This window comes from Clarias gariepinus, chromosome 12, assembly GCF_024256425.1.
Source record: "Clarias gariepinus isolate MV-2021 ecotype Netherlands chromosome 12, CGAR_prim_01v2, whole genome shotgun sequence".
NCBI classification, from domain to species: Eukaryota; Metazoa; Chordata; class Actinopteri; order Siluriformes; family Clariidae; genus Clarias; species Clarias gariepinus.
In genome coordinates, this window is record NC_071111.1 from 7,093,475 (window position 1) to 7,118,243 (window position 24,769).

The window sequence follows — 24,769 nt, forward strand, 5'->3', positions numbered from 1 at the left end:
CCTGACGCAACCCTCCCCATTTTATCCGGGCTTGGGACCGGCACTGCATCCAGTGGCTGGGGTTTGGGCACTGGCTGGGAATCGAACCCGGGCCTTCCCACAAATTTGGAAAGAAGTCATTTTTTTTTCTTTTAGAACACAACCTACTGGAGCAACTGATGGATGAAACATGCATTTGTCCTTAAAAAGCATTTGATGGTTTTAGTTTCGGGCCCCGGCTTAACTCTCATTTGGGACTTGACAAAATCAAGAACACTAATCAAGGAGTTCTTGATTATATCCATATTCTACACTGATCAGCTCATAATCGGAGAAGTCTTATATGTTGTATGTATGGAAATTTTTAGATTGTGCGGGACATGAGTTGGGAATGCTCCTTCCTTGACAGACTTTTAGTGTAAACAAATGGATGATAGAAGTGTTTAACCTTTTGACCAGGTGAACCAGCCTGACCAACCGGACCACGGTGTCCTATTCCAGGCTCGCCCTTGAAGAACACAACAGTATTTCAATCAAAAGTCTAAAACGTTTAATTTTGTAAATATTAGCTGTTTTTCATTATCAGCTTTAAAATAGTTACCTTTTGTCCTTTTTCCCCAATCTCACCCTGTACAAACACGGAAAGCAAAAAAAAAAAAACATACTTACTGGCTAGAATAATAGCTAGAATAATATTTTATCTAATTTTTTAGTTAGTAATACGTAAGTACTGTATGTCCTGATCAGTCACTCTGGATAAGGGGGTCTGCCAAATGCCATTATGCCATTTTAAATGCAGAATGGTAAAAGATCCCAGGCTGAATTCTGAATATCCACTGAAGGAAGCACCTACAATAGGCCTGTGGACCATGTAAAAATGAAAGAAGGTGGCCTGGTCTGACACACCAAACATTGCCGCTGACCAAGTACACCCCTTCATGGAAACAATATCTCCTGACGGCTTTGGCGTCATTCAGCAGGATAATTTGCCCTGACACACTGCACATAATGTTTCGGAACTGTGGTGAAGAACATGACAAAGAGATTAAGGTGATGACTTGGCCTCTAAATTCTCCAAATCTCAATCCAGAGGATAGGTGGAATGTGATGAGTCCAGGCCACAACGGGTCAGATATGCTTTTGTTTGACAAGTGGGGCCCAGACAATATGATGGAGGAAGATTAAGTGTTATGTCCAATAAAATATATGCGGTCATGAGAGTAAGAAAAGTGAATCGACTGAATTTAAGGGGTTAACTGGGAGGAAAGGAGACAGAAAAGTTTTTCAAGAACATTGCTTGCTATCAGCAAAGGAAAACGAGAGAGTGAGGAAAATTATAAATATTCTGATGAAACGCTCCCGGTAGTGATAACATAAAAATAGCACTATGAGGACATCAAAGCTAATGGAGTGAGGATGCTGTTCAAGCCACCCAGTTTGATTGACAGTAATAATTTTCCAACATGGCAAACAGGGGGTGGATGATGTCACATGTGTGGGTGGAATTAAACTGAATAATAAAACAAGAAATATATTACTATGAGATTATTATAATCATAATCACCTTAGGTCCTGGTAGACCATTTTCACCAGGAGGTCCCTTGAGAAGAAAATAATGATTTCCACTTAATAGTCATACTGTTTAACATAAAACTGTATACAAACAGATTTTACTGGTTTTGTGATTCTAAATTATGGTAATTTAACGGTTTAATTTGTTTGTTTTTAATGTATTTCGGTGTAGTGCTCATCACATGACCTTTGTGATGAACTTATTACCTTGAGAAGTTCATACTGAGAGATGTGTGCTCTCATGTCTTCCTCTCTGTCCACCTCTCCCATCCTCTCCCTCTCCATCATCTCCCACTCCATCCTTTGTCTATCCACTATCTCCTCTCTCTCCATCTCCCTCCCTTGTTTCCTCGACATGACACTCTCCCTTTCCAACTCCTCCTCTCTCTCCCTTTCCAACTCCTCCTCTCTCTCACGTTCAAGCTCCATCCTCTCTCTCTCCATCTCCATCCTGTCTCTCTCTCTCTCTTCATCCCAGTCCCAGTCCTCCTTCTCATCGCTCCTCTCCTCGTCTCTGTCTCCTGAGCTCTGGTCATTCTCCGGCTGGTCCTGTATCCCTTGTTTCTCTTCCTCCTCCATGTCCCATTCTGTCATCTCTCTTTCTATTTTAGCCTGTCTCTCCACTCCTCTTTCTGCTTCAGCAGCTAGATCTGTTTCCTTGTACACTTCAGCCGCAGATACTGGATCTTTGTATTTCGGCTTCTTTTTCTAAAACGAGAGTAAAGAATGCAGTAGCGGTCACGTTGCCTGTACAAATCCTTGTTTATTAATTCCTAACTAAAAAACAAACCCACTTCACTTACCTTTTGTGTATTTCTCTTTCTTGCATTATTTGAAGGCTGTACACAGACAGAAATGTGAGGAAGGAGCTTATAAAAACATTGTTGCTTTTTATAAAACTATATTTTATTTTACATTGTGAGTTATTTGATAGCCTTACAAAAACATAGGCTGTATTACCTCATAATCAGGCAAGGGGGCGCTCCTCTTCACTTTAGGCATTGTTCCATTTGCACTAGAAGTGAAAACCTGAAAATATCCACATAATGACAAACTCCCTTTACTGTATAATCTGTTTAACGACAATGTTTTTTTTTAATGCTAAATACCAAGCCACTTCTGCAATCAAATCAAATCTCTATACCAGCATTTTTAAATATATTTATACGAGTGTTCTCATTTTAATACATTATTCACATAGACTTTTACAACAATCTAAGTGTGATAATTGTCCTTGTCTCCAGTGTAAGTATAACACACAGAAAGCTTTCCACGACTTGGACACATGAAGTTAGACTTGGAATCAGCAGAAAAACAGGAACAAACTTTTTCCACTAAATTAATTTTTTTTAATGGTATTGATTAAATTAATCTCATTAGCATAAAATAGAAATATTTTTTTTACGACTACACGGAGCAGAAATTTACAGTACATGAAATTACAGAACTTTTATCACTGGAAGTACACTTCATATTCACTCCACTGTATAACATTGCACCTTTGATCTTCACTTGCAAGTTCAACAAGTTCCGTTCGAGGCACATATTCATAAGTCTGATTTGCTCTTAAGTCCGACAAAAAGAGTCTTATACACCTCTGACACGAATATACAATGTAAAGCATACCAATCCACTTGGCTAAATTTAAGCGGTGCACTTGTGCCCTTTGCCAAACACTTCCACCATGTGTTTAAAAACCATAACCATAACCATTTAAGCCCTTTTAAACATGCCTAACAAGTCAGCCGACCTTATTTAAATTAACATTGGGAGGATGGGACAGCTGTTTTGTTGAGGATTTTCTGAAATTCTAATTATTCACCATCGAGACCGCTTTACAGGACAGACATTTTCTATCCTCATGTTCCCGGACTGATTCATTAAGACCGATCAGGCCGACTCCTTTCTCCCAGACACACACACAAATATAATATACTGTTTTTTAAAACATTTTTAACATTCACTTACTGTAGAGACTAAAAATATCATATATAATTATAAATATCGGTTTCTAGTGCACTGCAGTGTTTTTTTTTTGTACAATACACGTAAGCTACTTCTGCGATTTGTTCATGTCTATGAATGTTCGTAGATCTGCGAGAAATCGGTAACTTGAATGTTCGTAAGTTGGGGACTTATTGTATTGAAATTTTAAAGGTGCAGCTCATTCATGCTCACTAAAATAAGGTGCTGCTCAGTTTTATAAACACCACACCATGCCATACCATAGACTGTATGAGAAACTGACAAACCCTCCATTATGTGATGAGGTGATGAGGGAAATCTCGCTATGGAGACCAAAACCGTATCAAACTGTACATTTTTAACATGGCGGTGTGTGGAGATTCACTTCTGGAGCCAGTTTCTAGTGATCATTCAAGGAACTGCACCTTTTGGAACTTTCGCACTCGACTCATTTTTCACCCCTTGGGTAAAACAGAATAACATTCCCCCATTATTATTATTATTATTATTATTATTATTATTATTCCTCCCAGTCATTGTTATTTCCAAATATCAGAAAGTGTAAATGCGAGACTTATCTATAAGGAACAAACTTTATACACTAGCGTGGATCAGCTCAGAATGTTACTTCATATGAAACATGGCAAATGCCATCCTAAAGACAGCTGAAACTCTTTTGAGTTAACCTTTGTAGATGTCTTACGAACACCACTCTTCTGTATAAAGTGTTTGGTTTAGCAGAGTTGGAAGATAATGAAGTACATTTTCCTTGTTACCGTATTTAAGTACATATTGTGGCGTGGGTGGGGTTTGACAGACGACCATCATGCTTTGCGGGAGGGGTTATGATGTGTTCACCGTGTTGGGGAAAGGTGTTTGGGGTAGTGGCTTCGGCCAGGTTGTGTGTGTGTGGAGATAGATGTCTGTTTAGTGACTGTGGAATGTGATATTGCTCAATAAAGTACTCCCAGCCATTTGCATTGGGCAGCCAGGAAGCTCACTTGTCTCTCCAAGTTCTGCTTAGCGGTAAAAACGCTACATTTGGTGTCAGAAGTGGGATGGAGAGTAACGGCTTAGAGCGCACCCCAGAGCAAGCTACAGCTCCGTGCGCCGTCAGCCGGCGAGGCGACCTGCAGCTGCACCTGCCGTCCTACAACGGCGCTGTCGAGCCCCACGCATTCACCGCCCAGGTGGAGCTAGCCGCTGACTTCGCGGGCTGGTCTCCGGCGGAAACAGCCGTCCGGGTGGCCCTCTCGCTGGAGGGCGAAGCTCTCCGGGCGTTGGAAGACCTCCGGCCAGATGAGCGGAAGGACTGGGCGAAGTTGCGGGAGTCGCTACACTTCCGGTTCGGCGCGAATGACCGTAACGAGGCCACGTGCGAGGAGCTGGCAACCCGCGTGCGAAGCGCCTCCGAGCCACTAGGGGCGTTCGCCATGGACCTGAGATCTCTCGCACGCCGGGGCTACCCGGAATTCGGGCCCGTCCAGCAGGAAGAGCTAGCACGGCGTGCGTTCCTGCGGGGAATTCGGCCGTCGCGGCTTCGCAAGCACATCCGGTTGGCGGCACCGGCTTCCCTGTTCGAGGCCGAGCGCGCAGAGCCCATCATGGCAGACCACCACGGCGAAAGAGCCGAGCGGTTTCCCGTGGCTCGGGGCCGCTCGGTAGGTGAACCTAGCCGGGGACAGGGCTACCCGTCGCGGCTAGGCCTCGACTCAGCCTCCGAGATTCCGCGACCACGCCGAGGCCAGGGACTGACGGATTACCGCTGCGACGCTATCAGGCCTGAGGACAACGTACTTCAGCAGCCGTTAAAACTAGCCGAGGAGAAGCCGCCTCCTACAGCCGTCTTTGCTTCCCCAACGGCCGGGTTCAACTTCCGGTCAGGACGCGTAGGAAATCGCGCGGGTGTCTACGTGAACTGTGGCCTGGACAACGTTTCGCTACGGGCGCTCGTGGACACTGGCTCTACGGTTTTGCTGCTGCGCTGGGGAGTATTAGATCAAGGCGAGCGCGGTTGTATGCTGCCGGACCCGGCTTTGAGCATTCGCACCGTATCGGGAAGTTATTTGAAGATACGGGCCTGTCGCACGGTGCTAATACAAGTAGGTGCAATCATTCTTTCCCATCCGTTCTCTGTGGCAGACATCGAGGATGATTGTATCTTGGGTTTAGACATTTTGGAAAGGTGGGGTGCGGTACTGAATCTCGTGGACGGAACTCTGCGCGGTAACTTCGGGTTAGCCAGGTTGCTAGTGCCCAAAGCGCAGCCGGACGGGTTAGAAGCACGCACCAGGGGGGCGGAACTTCTGGTGGACGCGCCATGTAAACATCCGGTAGCCGACCGAGCTAGGATAATGGCCAAGCTAATGCAGCGTAGCAGTGTAGGGCTTAGCCAGTCACAGGCCGACACCGTGAAGTCCCTTTTGCACGAGTTCGCGGATATTTTCGCGGTAGATGAGCGCGAGTGCACACATACCAATCTGGTGCAGCACACGATTGATACGGGTAACGCAGCGCCTGTTCGGCTACATCCGAGACGCCTCCCATTAGCTAAACGAGCTATCGCCGAGCAGAAGCTGCGCGAGATGGCCGACTCGGGCGTCATAGAGCCAGCGTCCGGACCGTGGTCTTCACCCGTTGTGCTCGTGCGTAAAAAGGACGAATCGTGGCGGTTTTGTGTGGACTACCGGCGGTTAAACGAGGTAACGCGTAAAGATTCTTATCCGTTACCGCGGATAGATGACGCGCTGGAGCACCTTGCGGGCTCGGCGTGGTTTAGCTCGTTGGATTTGCGTAGCGGGTATTGGCAAGTAGAGCTCGCCCCGGAAGCACGACCAAAAACCGCGTTCTCGATCGGCCAAGGGTTATGGCAATTTCGGCGCATGCCGTTCGGCCTCTGTAACGCGCCAGCGACGTTCGAACGGTTGATGGAGAAAGTGTTGACGGATATTCCTCGCAACCGTTGCGTCGTTTACCTGGACGATTTATTGGTGCACGGCAAGGAGTTTGAGGTCGCGCTAGCTAACTTGCGGGAAGTATTTTCGGCTATCCGGCGGGCGAATTTGCGGCTCAACCCCAAAAAGTGCCAGCTGTTGCGGCGGGAGACGGGTTTTCTAGGACACGTAATTAGTGCTAGAGGTATTGCCACCGATCCAGCAAAAATTGCGGCAGTGCAGAATTGGCCTGAACCGCTAAATGTGTCACAACTGCGCACCTTCCTCGGGTTAGCCTCTTACTATCGCCGGTTTGTGAAGGATTTTGCCACGATCGCCAGTCCGCTGCACGGGCTCACAAGAAAGAATCAGCCGTTTCGCTGGGACAGGGTGCACGCGCGTGCTTTTACTCGGTTACGGAAAGCTTTGGTCACGTCGCCCGTTCTCGGATATCCTGATACATCTCGTATGTTTATCCTCGACACGGACGCAAGCGATGTAGGGCTGGGGGCCGTCCTGTCTCAGGTTTCTGAGGGTAAAGAGCATGCTATAGCTTACTTCAGCCGCGCGTTGTCAGGACCGTAGAGGAACTACTGTGTCACCCGGCGCGAGCTGCTAGCGGTCGTCGCGGCCCTTAAACATTTTAGGCCGTATTTATACGGGCAATCCTTCCTGCTGCGGACCGATCACGCTTCACTGATGTGGCTGCTTAGTTTTAAAGAGCCCGAGGGGCAGTTAGCGCGATGGCTCGAGCGGTTGCAGGACTACCATTTTACCGTTCAGCACCGAGCGGGAAAACTGCATGCCAACGCCGATGCCTTATCCCGCCGGCCGTGCAGCAAAGAGCGTTGTCGGCACTGCGAGCGGGTGGAGGAGCGCGTGGGTGATCGCGACATCGAACACTCTCTGACCCCCGTGAAGCCGAATGTTCTCCCTGCGCAGTCCTCCGGAGCCCCCATCGGTAATCAGCCGTCCGATCCGGTGTGCAGCCGAGTTATCGCGTCACGTAAACCATCGCCTGTAGCCGTTTCGCCTGTGCTCCAGATGGACTGTGATCAGCTAACTGCCGAGCAGGAGAAGGATCCGGCGCTGCAGCGGGTGCTGGGGTGGGTTAACGCGGGCCGGAGACCGGATTATGCCGCGGTTGCTCACCTGGGGCCCGAGGAAAAAGCTCTCCACTCGCAGTTCAACCGACTAGTGTTGCGGGGAGGTTTACTCTACCGTCACTGGGAACAACCGTGCGGCGCTGGCGAATCTTTTCAGCTGCTGGTGCCGCGGAATCTGCGGTCACGAGTGTTGGGAATGGTACACGGGCATGCGGGTGCGGGACACTTCGGAGTCACTAAAACGCTGCGGCGGTTGCGCGCTCGCTTCTACTGGCCGGGCTGCCACACGGATAGTGAACTCTTTGTGCACAGATGCGACATCTGCATGGCAAAGAAGGGACCTACCCAGCGCTCGCGGGCACCCCTGCAAGACTTTCGGGTGGGGGCACCCATGGAGCGTATGGGAGTGGACATTCTTGGGCCGTTTCCTATCTCCGATCGCGGGAACCGGTATGTGCTGGTGGCCATGGATTATTTCACCAAGTGGCCGGAGGCGTTTGCTGTCCCTGACCAGAGCGCTTCCACCACGGCTCGAGTGCTGGTGGATGAGGTGTTCTGCCGATTCGGCGCCCCGGAGGAGTTGCACAGCGATCAGGGGCGTACCTTCGAGGCGGAGGTGTTTGCGGCGGTGTGCGAGCGCCTAGGGGTGAAAAAGACCCGCACCACGCCCCTTCATCCGCAGAGTGACGGCCTCGTGGAACGCTTCAATCGCACGCTCACCACCCAACTCGCCGTGCTTACCAGCGACCGTCAAAAGGATTGGGACGAACATTTGCCTCTCGTGCTTTGGGCTTATCGCACAGCAGTGCAGGAGTCCTCACAGCTGACGCCAGCTGCGTTAATGTTCGGTCGCGAGTTGCGCACGCCCGTGGACCTTGTGTTCGGGTCCCCCCCACAAGTGGATTTACCCACGCAGCCGGGGTTGGATTATTTTTTTGTACTGAAAGACAAACTGTTCCGTGTCCACGAGTTGGCACGTAGACACTTGGCGGACGCCGGTGTTAAACAGCGCCGCATGTATGACACTCACAGCCAGGGGCGAGACTTTGCTGCTGGGGAGCAGGTGTGGGTGTATTCCCCTGGAAGGAAAAGGGGGCTTTCGCCTAAGCTCATGTCTCACTGGGTGGGCCTCTGCAGGGTCATTGCCCAGCTCTCCGATGTAGTCTACCGGGTGCGGTTGACGGGGCGGTCGTGAGTGGTTGTGCTCCACCGAGACCGTCTCGCCCCCTATCGGCCCAACGCCAGTGAAACATTGAACTCTGTGGAGGCCGGTCCACCTCGGGAGGGGGGCTGCACCCCTCCTTCCCCCGCGGAGGGACTCCGGCGTTCACAACGCCAGCGCCGGCCACCGTCACGCCTCCAGGACTGAGTTCGCCATGGTGACCGGGGACGGTCACAGCTCGGGTGGGGGCAGTGTGGCGTGGGTGGGGTTTGACAGACGACCATCATGCTTTGCGGGAGGGGTTATGATGTGTTCACCGTGTTGGGGAAAGGTGTTTGGGGTAGTGGCTTCGGCCAGGTTGTGTGTGTGTGGAGATAGATGTCTGTTTAGTGACTGTGGAATGTGATATTGCTCAATAAAGTACTCCCAGCCATTTGCATTGGGCAGCCAGGAAGCTCACTTGTCTCTCCAAGTTCTGCTTAGCGGTAAAAACGCTACAATATTATACGCACCTGTATGTAGTTTTATTAAAGCATACATTTTCTTTTTACATTTTCTATGTTAACTACATCATACAACAAATATCCTAACCTTTTACTTCACCAAATTTCTGCATGAGTGGTGCATATTATTGGAAGGAGAAATAAACTGCTGACTATTATGGCTAATTACATGATTTGCCTTCCCTCCACTAAACGCTTAACAGTGTAGCAGGTGTTTAAAATCAGAAGATAAAAACACACTTGCAGAGAGAAAGAGAGAGAGAGAGAGAGAGAGATTTATGATAGTGAGATAATTCACATTTGATACTTTGAAATTATGTTTTTTTGTACTTTTACTCGAGTAGAAAGGTAAATAAAGGACTTCTAATTTTACTGTAGTAACATTTTACTGAGCTATCTCTAAGTTAACTCAAGTACAGGAATTGTGTACTTTGTCCACCATTGTACTTTCACATTTTTTAAATAGCTACGAAGGCTCAAGGTTAGTGTAGTTACACACACACACACACACACACACACACACACACACACACACACACACACACACACAGTACATGAATAAATAAAGACACACCAAGACGTGTTTAGGAAACGTGAACACATTTACTGACACACATGCATGACAAGATTAAACACAAATAATTGAATTTCACCAGTGAAAACATTTTGTAAAACATTCATAAAAAGGAATACATTTCCATCTTTTTTGTGTGTGTAACTGGAACAAATAAGCAAACAAATTCTAGCAATCCATTTATTCATCCCTTAATGTATTCTTAATAAATAAACCAGTGATAAAACTGTCAAGTCTTCACAATCTTATATGAATTTTTCACTTTTTCTGTTACAATAAAGTAATAATGAGAGTTTGGCATTTGTGTCAGTAAATAAATAATAATAATGCACAACACTAATAGCAAGAATTAACAAACCAGGGCGGATTTGTTTTTCAGATTTGAATGTATGTACATAAAAATCTCAATTTTATTAAACTCCATTCTGGAGATGAAGAACGTGGAGCATGACATCATCACTGCACGACGAACGCTGGCCAGTCAGATCTTCCCAAGCTTTAACTCTTCCCGTTTTTTTTTTAAACACACACACACACACACACACACACACACACACACACACACATACATACAGTACAACCACACACAGGCACACTCTTACAGTTTAGGTGATCTCCTGCATTGAGAGTCCAAAGAGAGAACGGATTAAATGAGGCTAAGCCAGCTGTGCAGCAGATGTGTAGCCGACATGTAGCTGCATTCTGCTTGCCATAGCCATGAACCGATCGGCCGTGTGCCAAGTGCATGCTGGGAAGTTGCATTCATAACGCTCTCACGAATAGGTTTATGTTATGTTTATTATAAGGCATTTAAGTGTAGCGGTTTCTCTTTTTATGTATGTTTTATACTGTGTTAATGTTAACACTGGTGAAATTCTCAGATGTTTAGAGCAAGTCAAGCGAAAATATCTACGTAAGGGTATAAAAGCAATATTTCACCCTGGAACAAAATCAGAATTAGAAACACAAATATATACTGTATATATTACAATTAACAGAACTTGAAATATTTTATATTTAGTACTGAGCAGCAGTATTAGGTAGGTGTGAAAAAAATGCTGTAAATTGTTTATAAGTATAATTGTTTATCTTCAGCAGTTAACTAAATGGAAAGTAAATCAACAGAAGAGAAATCTAAATCAAATCAGGATTTGGTGTGACCACCTTTTCCCTGCAAAACCAGAGTTGCCTTCAATTCTTCTACACAGTTTTTGGAGGAACTCAGCAGGGAGGTTGTTCCGTACAGTACATCTTGAAGAACTTGACCACAGATCTTCTGTGGATGTAAGCTACCTCCAATCCTTCTGTCACGTCACGTAATCCCAGACAGACTCGACAGGCTCTGCGCGGGCCGAAACATCACCTCCTGGACTCCTTGTTTTTCTTTACTTGAAGATAATTCTTCTACATCGGCTGTATGTTTGGGGAAGAATAAATTTAGGTCCAATTAGACGCCTCTCTGATGGTATTGCATGATGAAAAGACACCATCAATCCAGACCAAATCTCTTACTTTATTTGCAACAACTTGCAAGGAAGCTCCACCATGCCTACAGACACTTATTATTGTACCACTCTCCAGCTCTTTCTGCAAACACCCTGCCTCCTGCTACAGCCACTTTGTTCAAATCTTGACTCATTAGTCCAAAACACCTGCTTCCATTGTTCTTCACCCTAGTCCCTATGTTTTCTGAGTCACTTGACCTTGTCTCCTTATCCAAGGTATGGTTTTTAAGCTGCAATTCTTCCATGAAGACCACTTCTGATCTGACTTCTCCAGACAGGAGACGAGCGTATCTGAGTCCCAGTAGTTTCTGACAGTTCTTTGCCAAAGGCACTGCTGGACATCTTCCAGTGTTGAATGTAAGTAAGAAAGGTGTGTCTTTTTGTGCTCAGTTCTGCCATGTTGAATAACCTGTGACATGAAACCTTCTTCCACAACCTCACCTCAGCAGCAGCTTGGTGGTTCCTCATCCAGTAGTTTAAGCCTTCTATACAGCTGTTTATGTTTCAGTTCATGACTGTATTTCAACCTACCTGCTTGGTATAATTGGTTAATCACACACTTGACTCTGATACTAAAAAAATCATGTCTTTGTGCAAGTGTGCAAGTATCTGTAACTGATAAGTAACCAAAGCCAACGGGTAGTCACACCAAATATTGATTTGTTGTAGATTTTTCTTCTGTTTGCTCACTTTGCACTCTAAAAACACCTAAAATAAATATCTTTAACAGCATTTTTTTTCTTACCTGCCTAAAACATCTGCACAGTACTGTAGATGCATATTTTTGACAGTTTTAATCAGATGTTTCTTATTAAAACTCCTGAAATTCCTGATCGAGATTGTTGTTTTAGGGTGAAATATTAATCTTACCGAGCAAGCAAAATATCTACAAGGAAAATGTGTATCAAACAAACGTCATTCCGAAGACAAGATATTAGTTCATGCCACATGCGAAAGCGTCATGCATAATCACTCAAATCAGATGCAGTACTAAACTAATGCAGGCCATAGAAAGTCTACATACCCCTTTATACATCCTTATCTCATGATACAATATAATCTAATTTAATTTCTGATTTTTTTATACCACTGCAGGTCTCCTGTGCCCAAAAACACGAGAGACACAAACTTGTTGAGTTCTTGAAAGAACCCTGTCAATGGCATGGGGGACATGGGGGACACACGCAAGACCAGGCAAAATACTGTAAGAGCACCAACTCCAGACTGGAGGACATTTTAGTCAAAACGGAAGAGACTTATTGGAAAAAAAAGGGATAAAAATCCTGTCTGAATGAATAATTCAGGAATGCAATTTGATCATAAGATCTAGATGAGCTCAGTCAAAAGTATCAGGATGTGAATTTGAAAATGTATTTGGCTTATCTTGGCTTAAGATTTTGGCACGAACAGAAAATGCTTTTTGGAAATGTAGAAATAAATATTTGGTTTTATGCTTTTCCAGATTTATGCAAAAATCAGGCAACACTGTGGCTTAGTGGTTAGCACTGTCCTGGATCTGGGTTCGATTCTCACCTCGGGGTCATGAAGTGTGCATGGAGTTTCCATGTTCTCCTTGTGCCTGGTGGGTTTCCTCCAGGTACTCCAGTTTCCTTCCACAGTCCAAAGACATGCAGATTAGGCTGATTGGCGTTTCCAAATTGCCCGTAGTGTGTAAATGAATGTGTGAGTGTGTGTTTGTGTGTTCCCTGCGATGGATTGGCACCCTGTCCAGAGTGTATCCTGCCTTATGCCCTAAGTCTCCGGGGGTGGGCCCTAGGCCCCCGGTGACCCTGAATACAGGATAAATGGTATAGTTTAGTTTGGCCCATAATCTGTTAACTACTAATACCCCTATCTCACCTACGCGGATTTGCGCGGTGGCTGTCATTATGATTCACCGTGAGTTTTGGCGTAAAATAGGGGTATAACAGCAGGAATAACAGAGGGGGGCGGGTTATGAGGGGCGGAGCTTGTAGGACGACTTTCTCACACATACACTAAGGGATTGAGAATGATTGCTGTCTGGCTCACAGATTACATAAATTGTCTGAATAACGGATTACATTTTTAAAAAAATAACTAAATAACTGAGTACTTAAATGGCGGACCTAACGCGTTAGATTACACATTACTGTATATCAAAAAAGTAATCCAAGTACTGAAATACTTACTTTGTATGTCCAACGTAGTTACTTTGGACTACGTTACTTTGTAATGCCTTACACCCAGCACTGGTCTTAACCTTTTGACCTGCTGTCCAGTATAAACTTTAATTTTAAAAGTGTCACTTTGCTGAATCTTTCATAGCGTTTGCTTGTGTCTCTTTTATTTAATCTCTGTCTCAGCATTATTTTTTGCTCTATTATTATAATGAGCACTAGTCATGTGATTAAGAATGCTGTTGGGAAGCATTAGGAAATCACCATGGGGTACACCTTGGACGGGGTGCCGAACCACCGCAGAGCACACACACATACAAACACTAAGGGCAATTTGGGAAACTGGAGAACCCGTAGGTAACCAACCAAGCACGGAGAGAAAATGCAACGTTCATGCATACAGACCCGAGGGGGGACTCGAACCCAGACCCATGAGGTTCAAGGTGACAGTGCGAAACACTGAGCTACTGTGTCACCCAGATTTGGAAATGTTTTGAAAAATTTTGCTTATTATAAAAATAAAACTTCCATCATTTGTTTGTTTGTTTGTTTTTTTACACATTCAATTTTGGGGGAATTTGTCATGTTATACAAGTTGTTTTTACTAAATAAATACTAAAGATAATTTTTTACATTCTCTCCATTCTCAAATTTTTCCACTGTTATATATTCCTTATATTTAACCTTTTAAATGTGTTCAACGCAAGATCCTAATAAGAGTAAACATATTCATGTAATTATTGCAAAATGACTTTTACAGGATAAGTAGACTTTCTATAGGTGCTACATTTAAAACAGAACATTTTCGCTACTCTTACCTTTTCTGCAGTCTCTGTATCGAGCTCTGGTGATATCGTGCTTACATTCGGCTTAAAAAAAACCACAAACTGTATACTTTAGTTCCACCTTTTCACACATGGTCATGGTGGAGATGGTGAGAGAGCGTCAGTGCCGTACCTGCTGTGTGACTGCTGATATCGAGGTGAAAGCCTCTGTGGTTGTGTAGATCACCTGAGAAACACAAGCACAAGTTTATCTCAACATCTACAGCAGCTTTGCTGATGAGGGTGCATTATCCCATCTCACGGTGGTCTTAATTCATTAATAATTCTTAACTAATTGCTGAAGGACACTCTTAAAGCAAAACCCGCTTTGAGATGCATAAATAAATTCATTATTATAAAAATAAAAAAATGCAATACACAATGTCAGTGAGTTTTTCATTAGGCATTTAAGAAGCTGTGCCTGGAGATCTGTGTGTGTGAGAAGAAAAGAGTATGTAGTGATTAGGCTTTTCAGAAAAATATCAACATTAATCCTCAGTCTTATTTATTCACACTTTTGACAGTGAAGGACTCTGCATCGTGATCTAACGTCCAAATAAAATGATTAGTTTGAGATGTATCGAATCAGCATCAGTGCAGGAGACGAATAAACGGATAAACGACTGAATAGACAGACAGAGAGACAGATAGATTGGTAGAGTGATAGTATGATAGACAGCGAGACAAGCGGATAGATTTTAATTAATTTTATTAGGATCAGTGCAGGAGAAAAAGAGATAAAGATTTTGCTAGACAGACAGACAGATGAACAAATGGACAGACAAACAGATGGATAGGCAGTTAGACAGTCTAATAGACAGAGAGACAGACAGACTGGCAGACAGATAAACAAAGGGGCAGACAGATAGATGGCCAGCCAGATAGATAGATAGATAGATAGATAGATAGATAGATGGATAGATAGATAGATAGATAGATAGATAGATAGATAGATAGATAGATAGATAGATAGATAGATAGATAGATAGATAGATAGAGACAGTCAGACAAATGGTTAATCAGTCAGACAGACAGACAGACTTACATTTTAGATAGAAAAACAAATAGCTAGATGAACAGACAGATGGTCAGACCTGCTCTTTTTCTTCCTCGTGAGAAAGAACAGTCCCTTCTGTAACCTGCTCGTCCTGTGGTAGTAGAAATGTTCTGTAAGACGTTTACTTCTAAAAACACTCAACACTTAAGGTGCTTTTTTAAAAAAAAAAAAAAAAAAAATATATATATATATATATATATATATATATATATATATATATATATTTTTTTTTTTTTTTAAAGACAGGCCAGAAATAAGTTAAACATAATAACATACAAAGGAATTAAAGCTCAATCCTATGAGATGACCCCTAGGTCTAAGTTTGTGTTAAAATTCTGGATTATGTCAGATTTGATACTGTGGTCATATTTGTACCAAAAAAGCAAAATCACCAACCTCATATTCATAATCTTCACCACCACCACCACCATCATCATTATCTCCATCATCTCCATCATCATGAACCTCGTCACCATCCTCCTCTTGATCAGGGTTCAGCTCTCCCTTTTAGTTTGGAGTTTATAATTACACAATTATAATCATGTTAATAAACATTGTGCCTCATTACAGAAGTCATTCTCCAGAGTTAGTAAAAGGCATTACTGATTAAAAATTAATAAAAATTAATAAATCAAAAAGAGGCTAAATGCAAGACAGTTGAACCTTGGATTGCGAGCATAATTTGTGCCAAAGCGTGCTTGTATATTAAAGCAAACTTTCACATAAGAAGAAAATGGAACCTTAGGCGATTCTTTCCACAACCCAAAAATATTCATATAAAAATAATTAATACAAAATATTAGATAAAAAAATTAAAACTAATTAACCTGCACCATACCTTTAAAAAAGAATCATCCCTGAAGTAAGATGAGAAAGGAGAGGAGGAGGGAGGGGGCTACTGTGTAGGATAACATACACACACAAACATGCGTACACACACACTAATGGAATGTTCTCTCTGACAGGGTCTTTGTTGGCAAACTTATTTAACAAAGAATCTCTCTAATGACACTTGCTTTTGCCTCCTTTTAAGGATTTCGCAGAAATGAAAATGTATTTAAGTTACTTGCAATCCAAAGTTCAATTGTATTATACTTGAAATAAAATCATAATGTGAAGTAAGACGTTTGGGTTAAGGCTAGTTTGTTACAGTTCATGCACTTTTTAGATTGCTTTAATTATTTTCTGACTATAATCAGGAAGTTTTGAGTAATACAGTACATATTTTTATAATCAGTGTAAAAAGGAATTATTTTTTCACGTTACTTTCTTCAAAACATAGTGTGAAATTATGTAAAATTATTAATTACATTATTTAAATGTTTTTTTATTTAATATTATATAAGTATTTAGTGTGTTTTAGGTTGCAAAGATGATTGTTTATTACTTTAAGACTGATTTAAAACTGATTATTATTAAAATGTTTAGAGAAAAATAATAAAGAGCAGTTATTTGTAAAGAATGTGAACATATATTAAGTAAGAGATTAGTCACCTGATACAAGAGAATGTAATTACTAAATTCAAAATAAATTAAATATAAGAACTTATTTGATGTATTATTATTATTATTATTATTATTATTATTATTATATTTTATATATATAATACATTAAATAAGTTCTTATATTTAATTTATTTTGAATTTAGTAATATATAAAACAAAGTTTACTACTACTACTACTAATAAAAAAACGTGTTGTTTAGTAGTCAAGGATTTAAAATATTATACAAACTGTTCTAAGCAATAATTTCACAAAAACTGTTTGTGAACACTCAATCTTTTACTTATGCACAATGAACATAAAGTAGATGTAGTTTTTGAAATATTTAGACAGACATTTGGACAGAGATGTTTAAATTGGGAAAATCAGTATTAGATGGTTTAGACAGGTGTTAGATTATGACATTTTTAAACGGGGCATTTACCAATTGCTTCCTTTGTCGTTTATGTCGTCCTTTATTCCCCTTCCCCTGGTTAGGAGTGTTACAATCACAAAAGGTTATAACATGTAATCACTTTCTAATTAGTGATACAGTAAATTAAATGAATCTAATCATCAGTCTCTGATTACACAGGTGAATCTTTAACATATAAGGTGGAATACATCATTAGTGATAAACAATTGCTCTTATAAGGGCCGTATTCAGAGTTGGCGCTTAAGTTACATTCATATTTATACTTAGACAAATTTGACATACGCACACTTGCCTCATGTGGGTATATACATATTTATTTATTTATTTTTTTTTTCTGCGTTCCCAATTTGGATTTTTTCTTTTCAGTAGAAACATCAGAGATTTTTTTTTATCTAGCCAGCACATAGGTGACAAGATAGTTTAGTGATTAGCACTAGTCGTCTCACTCCTCTAGGTCCTCTAGGGACATTGTAATACATGAGTGTGTGTGCATGTGTACAACCTTTGCACACAAGCATTTCCTTAGGCGGTATGGATGGATAGATGTCTACAACTGCAAAGAGCAGCTGTATTCTAAAAGCTAGAGATATAAAAAAAATATATATTTTTTAAAGTATTACAGAAAGGCATTCGCTTAGAGATCTTAGGCTTGAACCCCAATATTTTTCAATCAGTGGCTAAAAGTCCCTAAGAACTGAACTGTCTGTGCTTTTAGGGTGGGAGGGGCATACTCTCTATAATTTCCTGTCAATCACAGTGTCACTAGCTGAAACAGGAGTTAGCTATTGGATGGAAAATTTATGTAGATAAAGTACCTCTCTTGTATTTATATAACTTACTGTATTCATTAATAAATACTATAAATTAATGAAAATTGCCATAATTACATATTAATAATTAGGCTCACATGGTAAGCACATTAATTTCTCATGACCTAGTGCTGTTCAGAATGGTGCGTTACTAAGGCAGCGCTTAAGTCTGTAGTTACGCCTGAGGTCTGAATACTGATGTGTAAACATTCGGAATTAAATTCTCACTGCGCACGCTGAACTCAACTCTGAACACGACCCAAACGCATAAAATTAGATCTAATTAGTTTCAGTTTGTTCGAGTTATTCAAGTGTTAATCATATTTTAGTTACAGGTTATATTAACATGTTTTTACAGGTTTTATACTAATTAATGCTTTAAATGTTCATCAGTTATTCATTAAACAGTGCCGGTTACTTTAGAACGGCGGTTATTAAACCTAGGCCTGAGGGCTACATTAACACGTGCAGAGAACACGTGATTTAGGATTTATCATATTACACTCTTAAAAGAAAAACCACCAGGGTTAATCATTTAGATTAATTAATAGAATATTAAATGCTGTGAGTGTTATTTTAGGCTATTTAATGAAAATTAGTGGATATTATAAACCTTATGAAAGTTTTTAAGTTCTTTGAAATGCTAATATACATACTGTATAGATAGTGTTGTGCAAAAGCCCTGAGACACTCATCAATCCTTCATATTTAATAAATAAAAAATAAATGATGTAGATTAAATTGAAGAAATAGGAACAAATGTTTTTGGGCTGAAAAAAGCATGCCTGAACATACAATTAAAAACTGGTTGTTTATGTAACAGCCTCAGCAGCGACCTCATTTCCCCTCTCGTCTGTTCCAAACACTCAGCATACTAATCACCGGCCTGATCATCTCTCATCATCTACACCTGTTTCTCAATGTTTCTTTTTTTATGCTTGAATGATTTATATGTCTAACAAATAAAAACATTTTTCTGAAACCGCCCAGGTACAGCAACTGGAGTAAAAATATATGAGGGACAAAAAAGTCCATGTGGAACTATTCCTTAAGACTACATTAAAAATACAAAAAAATAAAAAATAAAGTCTGCCTCTTCATGAGGCAAAATATGAAAAAATGAGGGAGGTCAAGACTTTTGCACATTACTGCATACAGTATGTTAAAGATCCACATAGAGAACCCTTTTCTTATAAGAGTGTAGATATTACATAGTGATCACTGTATAACATCTGTGCTGTCATCATTAAAAAATATTGATTAATAGCTCTGCTAATAAATGAACTTCACAAAACGGCGACAATTAGTTTTGTAGTATCTAATTGGTTTGTAATAAATTCGAGCTTTGGCGCACCTTTCCTCTTTCTCTGCCCTTCTTCTTCTCAACAGAAGTCTTCTTTACTGTGTTGTCCTGACCGAGGAGGACGTCCTCTATACTTACCTCTGCGTTTGTTGTATTAATCTGTGTATTAAAAATGCACACACAGAGTACATAAATATACAGAAATATATAAAGGAAATAAAATTCCATTTTATTTTTAATATTCTTCTTGGGCAGGTGACACCTCAAAGTTCATTTTGTTCTGAGTGTGAAGGACGTTACTATGAAGGATAGAGCTTATGATTTAAATCATCCACTCATGCAATCAGACTGGGTATAGGGGTGGAGTCAACTTGGAAAAGACCACGCCCATCATGACAGCAACAGTGTAACAGAGTTTAAACAGCAAAACAGCGCAATGGCCTTGTTTTTCCTTTAATTTGTCTCGTGTCTGTGTGAAACGATGACATTTACCGTCTCTAAAGAGGAGTTGATCTGAGTCATGAGAATAGATGGTGCTTCTGTGAAGGATTCTAGCAGAGCCTCTCCTTCTTCTTCTACTTCAATCCTGCTCTCTGTTCTGTTCAGATCTGCGTTCCTATGCATAGTGGTGTTCCAGAGGGTGCCACCATCTTCTGTGTCATTAAGCAAAACCTAAAAAAAAAGAAGAAGAAAAAGAAAAGTTTAGTCATGTTACATAACATCATAGATATTTTTATTACAATAACAAACTGACTTTTCCTTCTTTTTTACAAAACAATTCTCTTAACTGTGTACGGTTCATTTCGATCCACTTCTTCAGGCAGGAGTCCATCAGTCTGTGGCTCACTGGAAAGATCGTACTTCACTGAGTTCTACAAATAAAAATGGTTTGCATTACTTATTAATCGTCACATTAATTCTTAATAAAAAAATGACAATATTTACACCAGAGTGTAATCGAGTGTAATTCTCGATTATGACTGGTCTTAAAGTATTGAGTCATTAAAAGAAAACAAAGTGCGGTGTTACAGTATGTACTGTAGCAAAGGAAAACGTATTACAATGCCTTGCAAAAGCATTTATACCCCTTTAAATTTTCCACATTTTGTCACGTTACAAACACAAATGTAAATGTGTTTTATTGGGATTTTATGTGACAGACCAACACAAAGTTGCACATCATTGTGAATTGGAAAGAGAATGACAAATGGTATAAAGTATTGATTTTGCTGGGGGGCTGCATACAAATGCAGGCCACACTTTTCAGATTTTTATTTGTAAAAAATAACAATTCTCAATCCATATATCATTTTCCTTTCACTTCACAGTGCCACTTTGTGTTGGTCTATCATATAAAACACCAAAAAAAATCCCATTAACGTTTGTGGTTGTAACCGGACAAAATGTGAAAAAAGTTCAAAGGGGGATGTATACCTCTGCAAAGGAAAATTGTTAATAATTGTTCATACGCTCTCTTTATAGAAGGAGTCTCCAGTATCAGAGCTCAGAAGCGAAAGCTTTAAATTTGAGTCAGAGGTGGTGCATTTTCTGTCTTGTTACACTTGAAAGACGGTCAGCGAATCACATACAGATGCTCTAACGAATGGAAATAGAGAACCTACTGTAAGAGCAAATTAAAGAACTTTATGTAGTGAAATAATGAGAATACTTTAAGCCTTACAGTGTATTCAGTGATGATGTTGGAGTCGGGGTGTATCGTCTGTCCTTTGGTTCTTTTCTTGGTACTGATCTCATGTAATAGTTCCTCCATTCCATCTTGCAGAAGTCTATCAATTAAAGCCTTCAGTAGGGAAAGCTAAGAAAGAAAATACATTTTTAAAGAAATACTGCTACTGCATACTGCTTTTGGAAAACTAAAAAGGACAAATGATTTGTTTAAACATAACTAGATTTTGATAACAGAAGCTCACCTTAATGCCGTATGATTCAAATAAAGCCTCGATGTCCTGAAATGTAAATTTTGATTTATCTTTATCTGAATACACTCATGCACAAACATATACACACACAGAGTAGTGTGCAGTCAAATCTATAGTGTACCTTCATTTCAACACCTCTTCCTGGCAATCCAGTGTCCCCCTGAGCAAAATTAATAAACACCACAATTATCGAAAAAAACAACAACTTTTTTTGTCAAAATTTGTTTGTCCATATAGTGTAGTGTACGTACCTTCTCTCCTGAATCTCCTTTTTCTCCCTGTTAACACAAAAAACAGGTGATAATATACAACTTAGGAAAGATAACATATGTAGAGTACCGAGAGTCTAAGCCCATGCAAAGAAATGATATAAAGCCTTCAAAAATAACAAAAGTAAACATTTGTACATGTAAAAAATTTATAAGGGAAGGTAAGAAACAGTATCAAAATAAACATAAACAAAAGTGTAAAATGCTTTGCTGTTTAAAAATGCATCAGGTACACTTTGTGCAGTTTCATAAGGAAATGTTTTATAACACACACACACACACACACACACACACACACACACACACACACACACACACACACACACACACACACACACACACAGAGACCCATACAGTAGCAGCTGAAGGCTGAAGAAAGCAACAGTCTAATCTATCTTATACATTCACCTTTTAGTTTTTTTCCCCCTACATTGCTGCCAATGCACTGTACGCTCAGGGAAGTAAATACTATTATTATAATTTGTGCAATACCTGTTAGCACTGTTATGTATTCCATTGTATATGTTCTTATATTTATATTTTTATCATGTTGTTGTTGGTCTTTCGGCTGCTCCCGGCAAGGGTTTCAGTCCGCACAACAACTTGGCACAGGTTTTACGCCGGATGCCCTTCCTGACGCAACCCTCCATTTTATCCGGGCTTGGGACCGGCACTGCATCCAGTGGCTGGGGTTTGGGCACTGCCTGGGAATCGAACCCAGGCCTAATCTTAGATTCTCTTTATTGCTGCCAGTCTCCGAGAGCACATTTCTTTGTAATGTTACAATGAGAATAAAGTCTCTTTATGAGCTTCTATGTTTTTCTAAGCATGGTGATGAATCTGCCTCAGCCCTAATAAAGACTCTAATAAAGATAGACTAAAGATAGACTTTGTTATAGAAAGAAATGGCGTATTATGTAATTGGTGGCTTTCCTTGTTGCCATAAAAACATTTTTTGTTGTTGGAAAAGTACTGTTTGAAATCTATGTTTATTGACTCTATAATGCAAAAGTCATAAATTAAACAATTTTAAAAAATTGTACTCTTTAAAAAAATGAGGGTCTCTAAGACTTCTATAATAATATAATAATTATAATACTGTAATTATTCATAAATCATGTCCTACCTTCATGCCAGGAGAACCCTGTGCACACACACACACACACACACACACACACAATAGTAGAAAGAAGAGATGATGGAAATGATTGTAAAATTCAAACATTTTATCAATTAGATATACAGTACAACATATTTGACCCTAGATACCTCTTCACATTTATTAATTTATATTTCATTGTGTTTGGAGAACACACTACTGCTCTCACCGTTGCTCCAGGAGGACCCATTGAAACTGGAAGAGATTTCTGAAAATCATCTATTGAGACACCCTTTAAACAAAAACACAACATGCAGTCTAATTAACACCAGTGTTGAAATAAATCAGCTAGCAGGTGATAAATTCGCGCCTAATGTTTTAATGCCTAATGCATTATTACACACTGGACAGTCATAAGTTAGACACTTAAGTCCAAAAGTTATATCAATATTGACACAAGGAAATGTTTCTCTTAGTTATGCAAGTTATCAAAGTAAGTAGATTTTCTGTTTGCTGTCCACACCTTTGTGTTTTCTGTTAATTCTTGTAAATTATAGGTTGGGATTTAAAGAAAAAAAACCTGCTAATATACAATATTACTGCATAAAAAAATTGTAATAGGCACATAAAGCATTAAAAATTAGGTGAATTAATCTTCCACTCTCATTGTTCTACTGATTCCGAAATAACCACTTTATGCAACACTTCCTCGTATTTTGTAACTGTTTGTTTGATTGTTTGTTTGTTTGTTTGTTTAATAGGTGCCGAAAATGTTTTTACTTTATGGCATTTTTAAGTCACTATTTCTATTGGTCAAATTAATAAAATAATGCAGTTTTCTTCCCTACTTAAGTGTAGAAAGACCTCTCCTATTGAGCGACAGCTACCAACGAAGAAAGCTACTTTCTCATGTGAATCCAAACAACTATCTTTTCGAACGGCTGTTCACGCGACATTAGGTGGTGAAGTAAGAAACATGAAGAAAAGCACTATCCACCCTCTTCTGCCTGATTGGCTAGAGTTCCTATCCCCAGCTTTGACATCAGCAAAAACTTGCGATCAAGATGATGATAAGGCAAATGCTTTTCTGTTGTATACATTTATTGAATTCAAAGTATAGAATTTAAGCTCTGTGTGAAAACCAATTTGTGTGTGTGTGTGTTTTTTTTTTTTTTTTTTATTAATTCCTCACTCTGACTTATACACTCACTAATAAATAAATGGTATATAAGCGTTCTGTACCTCAGGCATTACCACAGGAAGTCCAGGCAATCCCGGAGGACCTACATCCCCCTTCTGCCCATCTCTACCCTGAGAAGACACACCAGTTCCCAAATTAAATCTGAACAGAATTAAACAGCTTTATATAATTTAATAAAGATTCCTGGGGCTTTTACAAGTCTTACATCAACACCAGCTTCTCCTTTCTCCCCCTGTAACCATACAAACGTACTTAAATGTGATAATCATCTTAAACAACATTTTTTAAAAAAATGAATAGTAATAGAGTCAGGCTCTTGACTGCAAACCTTTTTCCCATCACTACCCCTGAGTCCTTGTTGCCCCTGAAGTGAGGAAATACAGAGTTTTAGGTAGAATCAGAATAAAAATTATATCTACAGTATCTAGTATGTATAATTAGACAGGATGAAAGCTCTTACATCTTTTCCTGCTAGTCCTCGCTTGCCATCCACCCCAGGTTTACCCTAAAAACAGAGCATTTTTGGACAGCAGTTCCATGGCAGAATAGCAAAACTACAAACGATAATCTGGTGGACTTTATATAACTGTTAAAAGGTTTACGTAATTGTTACACTTCGCATCCTGTGTTCTTTGCAACCGTATGTTGGTTGGGTTGCTTTTGAACTTTGTCACGTGGCACAATTAGACAGGTTATTAGTCTATGATAACAGCATATATTACAGTGTTTAATAACTATATTTACTCACAGGAACACCGGGTAAACCTGGCATTCCAGAAACTCCAACTCGCCCAGGATCTCCTTTGTCTCCTTTCTATTAAAACACATGCAGAACTTAAATGCACTCAAACATTCCAACAATAATCTTACTGCTTTTACTGTATATGCAT

General features: G+C 40.6%; 1 protein-coding gene across 1 annotated transcript in view; it reads right to left on the bottom strand.

The window, feature by feature from the left end:
- The window catches only part of col7a1l (collagen type VII alpha 1-like), a 112,197-nt gene that overhangs the window by 17,414 nt on the left and 70,014 nt on the right, over positions 1-24,769 (bottom strand). The window contains exons 61-85 of the mRNA XM_053508693.1: positions 24,628-24,693; positions 24,340-24,384; positions 24,208-24,243; positions 24,085-24,111; positions 23,921-23,989; positions 22,908-22,970; positions 22,706-22,723; positions 21,562-21,588; positions 21,432-21,470; positions 21,302-21,337; positions 21,052-21,186; positions 20,159-20,242; positions 19,863-20,042; positions 19,422-19,529; positions 17,268-17,312; positions 15,736-15,843; positions 15,377-15,430; positions 14,416-14,469; positions 14,271-14,327; positions 2,512-2,580; positions 2,355-2,390; positions 1,759-2,259; positions 1,544-1,579; positions 581-607; positions 428-487 (exon numbers count right to left, since the gene is read on the bottom strand). Of these exons, the coding sequence (XP_053364668.1) occupies positions 428-487; positions 581-607; positions 1,544-1,579; positions 1,759-2,259; positions 2,355-2,390; positions 2,512-2,580; positions 14,271-14,327; positions 14,416-14,469; positions 15,377-15,430; positions 15,736-15,843; positions 17,268-17,312; positions 19,422-19,529; positions 19,863-20,042; positions 20,159-20,242; positions 21,052-21,186; positions 21,302-21,337; positions 21,432-21,470; positions 21,562-21,588; positions 22,706-22,723; positions 22,908-22,970; positions 23,921-23,989; positions 24,085-24,111; positions 24,208-24,243; positions 24,340-24,384; positions 24,628-24,693 (1,980 nt within the window). The remainder of the gene's footprint in view (positions 1-427; positions 488-580; positions 608-1,543; positions 1,580-1,758; positions 2,260-2,354; positions 2,391-2,511; positions 2,581-14,270; positions 14,328-14,415; positions 14,470-15,376; positions 15,431-15,735; positions 15,844-17,267; positions 17,313-19,421; positions 19,530-19,862; positions 20,043-20,158; positions 20,243-21,051; positions 21,187-21,301; positions 21,338-21,431; positions 21,471-21,561; positions 21,589-22,705; positions 22,724-22,907; positions 22,971-23,920; positions 23,990-24,084; positions 24,112-24,207; positions 24,244-24,339; positions 24,385-24,627; positions 24,694-24,769) is intronic.